Genomic DNA, 4,698 nt, shown 5'->3' on the forward strand with positions numbered 1-4,698 from the left:
AAGCAAAAAAAGGTAAAAATTATATTATATGAATTATTACAGTGTACCTGACAGCCAGGATCAAGATCCATCTTTCTTCTGAGGAATTTTTCCACATGTCCAATTGTTGCCTCTCCTGAAACACGCACAAACTTCTTTTCCAGTGGCTACAAGAACAAAGAACAGGTTAATTTACAGTTAGGTTGTAATAAATAGGATTTTTTGCAAATAGTCAATCTCATGTTTACTTTAAAACCTTAAAATAGTCACAGAAGATGAAATCAATAATGTTTCACTGTTCATTCTTGAGACTTTGACAAGGCAATCATTTGCTGTCTAGGTAAGTGGACTGCATTGTAATATATAGCTCAGGTACTATGTTGTCCTTTTAGCAAACAATTGAAACTGATTTGAGGCTCCAGACATGGAAAGTGATCTGCAGCTTCCTGAGATATTTATATTGCCCCAACCTCTCTGCAATAAAGGACTCAGCTCTACAGGATCAACAAATAATCAAAGCCCTTCACTTAGGGAAAAATGCTGGTGGTAGAAGACATACTACTGCAAAGGACAGGAACAGAGTTGTACACCAGACAAGTTATTATGAGAGGCATACTGCCTAGTCCTGTGAAAAAGATGGGTTGAAAGATGACCAGTGCTCATGAAATCAACTGATCATTAGCCGTAATTTCTGAACCCAAGGGGATAAATGATGCAGCCAGAAAAGGTAGATAATTAAAAGCAAATACAAATCTATAAATGAAAATGTGAAAAGGTATTTTCATCTATCCTCTCTGTGGGATTTGAGGAACTATAAAGGAAAGCAGTAAACTGGAAGAAAGATTTGGATTTATGGACCATGACATATACACTAGTATAATAAGCTTTTAGGCAGATATGTGCTGCATTGTACAAAGGCAGGAAAGAATATACAGTAGTTGCTAACATGTCAGGAAGGACAAGAGATATAGGTAGAGATTCAGCTAGAAAAGTAGTAGGTCTTACACATGTCGTTAACAAATGTATAAATGTATAATGCAATAAATATTATCTGGAAATCATCAATACATGGTAGGACGGAAGAGACCGGTATCTTTCAGTGTTTGTACACATATTAATGGAGAATATAGGCAACTATCAGAAAGAAACCTTTCTGAAAAGAAAGTACGATATCACAGAAAGTTGGTGGGATTTGAATAGCTAGTGGAAAGTAGAACTCGAAGGATATTAGCTTTCAAAAATAAATCCCTACATAAACAGAGGTGAAATAGTTTGTACACTTATAAAGAAATCAATGTTCCTGAATATGGAAGCATTTTGTGCTGCTTAATAAGCACAGTAAAATTACTCTGAGTTAAGAAGCATCTGAATAAGATTTAAAATGAATAAAAATGTAAAAAACTATACCACCACGTTTGCTTAACCCTTCTCTCATGTAGAAGATGTGGATAATGTCTTTTTAAATCATCCACTAAACTCTCAAGAATGCAAATTGCGGAGATATTGGGACATTTCAACCACCCGATACCTGATGAAAAATGAAATTGGGCAGGAATGAGAGATCCAATAAATGAACAATCTCTCCAGTTGACCATTTCGTATGTCAGAACAATGAAAAGATAGCCGTCTTGGACATAATTCTGACTAAGGGGAATTGGACTGAAAATGTTAATGACATTGGGAAAAACAATCATATCATGCCAGCACTTAAGTTAATTATGGAATGCAGAAGAACTAAGTCACATACCTTGCACTTTTGAGAAAGCAGATTTTAATGAATTCATTTGAAAGATGATCAGTGTCCCATGGCTTAAAATCTTAAAGGATAAAGAAGCCCAAGAAGGATGGGAGATGCTGAAAACCAAGATCCTGAAAGCATTGGCACAAACAATTCTAATGAGAGGGACAAACTGAACACGTTTTAAGAGCACGAATAAAACAAGCAAGCTCACTGAAAAGCTGAGAAGTCAAAAGGAGATCTTGTGAAATAAAAATTGGCTAATATCTAAGGAAGAATCAAAACAGATGGCCCTGGAGTGATAAAAGCTAAAGTTCAGGAATTGTCAAGAACTGTACAACATAGTAAGAAGGAAAATTCCAAGGTGTCCCAAAGGTGCTTTAAAAAAAAGGCAACTGGACTTTCTTGATTTTTCTTGAAGATATTTCACTTCTTCAGTTCTAACAAACTGGTGGGGAATGGAAGGATTTATATTCTTTGCAGTCAGATGACTGAGAACCTCCACAGAAATTTTGAGACATTTTTGAAAGGAAACCGAGTGAAGGAGATTGTTAGACTTGCTATAATAATGGGGATCAAGGAGAAGGCAGAATTAACATCTTTGCATCAGTGTTCTCAAAAGAGAAGGCATGTTTCAATGAAATATCGTAAACAAGCCAAGTCAAGAACTCAAATATATTCCCTCGGGGAGAGAAAAACTATGTATCAGCATTGCTTCATATATTTACTATATTCCAATTTTCAAGCAAAGAAAAGAAAATTCTACCCACACTATTTTTTTGTGTCAGTGGTAGTAAAAACAATCCAATTTAAACTGAATTTAACATAGCAAATACTTAACTAAAATACATACCAAAATAATTCATTACTTAGGAAGTGTGGTGGCAAAATTCAGCAAGCCCTTATGTTTTAGATGAGAATATTATTCTTTTATATATAGATTTTTATTTTTTTTTCCAGTTAGACCAATGCATTTTTGCCTCTCATATGATTATCACATTTACAAATTAGTTCCTCTTCAATTTCACTATACAGCACTAAAGAGGAACTCAAATATATTCCCTCTGGGAGAGAAAAACTTCCAATTCAGTTCCTCTTTCTCATATTTACAAATTAGTTTCTCTTGAGTTCCTCCTTAGTGCTGTATAGTGAAATTTTGCTTTTTTTGCTTGATCTCTGTTATTTCATTTTATTTGTAAATGTCCATTTTGTTCTATAAATAATAGGTTTGCAAACATAATGCCACATATACTTTTAATGCAGCAAAACGGTTTGGAAATATTGATACCTTAAAATTCCCAGAGAGATCATTTGCTCTGAAAGAAAGAGAAATAAACATAATCAGAGTGTATAGGACATATATACATTGGCATGCTCAACTTACAGGCATAAATCAAAACCCATGCTCTCTCCAGCACTTATTTTGTGGTTCCCAAAGAAAACCTTTCATTTTTGGTTTTTGAGGAGACAAAAGGAAGAGAGAGGAAGGCAGCATTTTCTGCCCTTGCCCTAGCCCTGTGGAACAGGAAGGCGAGAGAGGCCCCCACTCTACTGGCCTTCTGCAAAGGAATTAAAATATGGGTCTGCAATCTTGCATGGGGAGCTCATGGAAGTATGCAGCCGTGGGCCTGGTTAGTGCCCCAAGAGCCCTCCCTCACCTTTTTAACTAACCCTGTAAACATGTACTGTCACAAAGGGTTAAGGAAGATTGAATTATGATAAAATAATTTTTAAAATAAAACTTTTAATAAACCAGCATTTGAATACCTATTATGATACATGCAAGCATATTTGTCATGAAATACTGCAAGAATCGATGTGAACATTACTTGGTTATTATTGCCACCTAGTGGATACATTGAAGAGAGTATTTTTTAATTTCTTTCCTTCAAATTATTGAGATTCTGAACCACTTCACAAATGATTCATTTGTATTTTTCATTATACTAAGACATTGATGGACAAGGCATAAGCACCTTAAAGACACAAAGGCTGCTTGTCAATTAGTTATATTGTGAAACCTGCTGCCAAGCTCAATTTAGTTTTAATTACTTTGGAAATGAGCTTGATACTCCAGTGTCATATTTTTTTTCTATCATGCTTCCAATTTTGAGTCAAAGATATATTGATTTTCCTGATTGAATATAACTAACAATTAGTTTTAATTACTGGAACAAACTATTTTGTTTAAACTAATCTTCAGGATCTGAAATCTGTGGGATCTGACTCTATTTCTACACCCCATTGGAGGAGTTCGGCTCCTCCATGTGTGGAAGGGAACTGCTCTGACAGGCTGCAGGAATGGCTAGCTCAGATTTTCAGGATCTGCGCTCCATTTCTCTACTCTGCCAAAGGAGTTCATCTCCCCTTGGCAAGCACCTCTTTCAGTCAGCCGCAGAGAAGAGAGGAAGACCTCTTGACAGGCAACAGTAGTTTACAGTCTTTCCTACCAGCTTCCCCACAGATTTTCTGGGGAAGCCACCAGAGAAAACTGCAAATGGAATATGACTGCAGGTTTGGCAATTGATCATAAGTGTTAATGGGTTGCCAAGCACTTAGATCGTGATAATGTGACAAGGGACAGCAGTGTTATGTTTTACAATATCCAGAAATGCTTTATGGGCTATACAGCACCTTTCCGAGGCTATTATAACTTCGCCTGGTTGTTAAAATGTTTGTAAATCAGGGATTACCTGTATGTATACCAATATGCATAATTTATAACTTAATGCATTGGACAAACATCAAATTATCGATTATCTACATAGTGTAGCACTATTCAGCAAATCATAAAGCTAAATCAAAGTATAGTGAAAATGCTACTTTCTATCAGAAAGTTGTATTCTTCAGACAGCACTATCAGCATATGTTGAAAACTGAGCAAGTTTATGCAGAGTTGCAGATCTTAATTTATTTCACTATCCCTTGATATTTTCACTGTACTAAAATCTAATAATGTAAGTTAAAATTGTGGTAATATA

At 35.5% G+C, this 4,698-nt stretch overlaps 1 protein-coding gene across 1 annotated transcript in view; it reads right to left on the reverse strand.

Annotated features, from left to right (window-relative positions):
- Positions 1-4,698, reverse strand: part of PCGF6 (polycomb group ring finger 6) — a 22,898-nt gene that overhangs the window by 10,874 nt on the left and 7,326 nt on the right. Inside the window, exons 7-8 of the mRNA XM_015819781.1 lie at positions 3,006-3,033; positions 48-146 (exon numbers count right to left, since the gene is read on the reverse strand). Coding sequence (XP_015675267.1) covers positions 48-146; positions 3,006-3,033 — 127 coding nt within the window. The remainder of the gene's footprint in view (positions 1-47; positions 147-3,005; positions 3,034-4,698) is intronic.

This window comes from Protobothrops mucrosquamatus, unplaced genomic scaffold, assembly GCF_001527695.2.
Source record: "Protobothrops mucrosquamatus isolate PMUCROS unplaced genomic scaffold, P.Mucros_1.0 scaffold984, whole genome shotgun sequence".
Lineage (NCBI taxonomy): Eukaryota > Metazoa > Chordata > Lepidosauria > Squamata > Viperidae > Protobothrops > Protobothrops mucrosquamatus.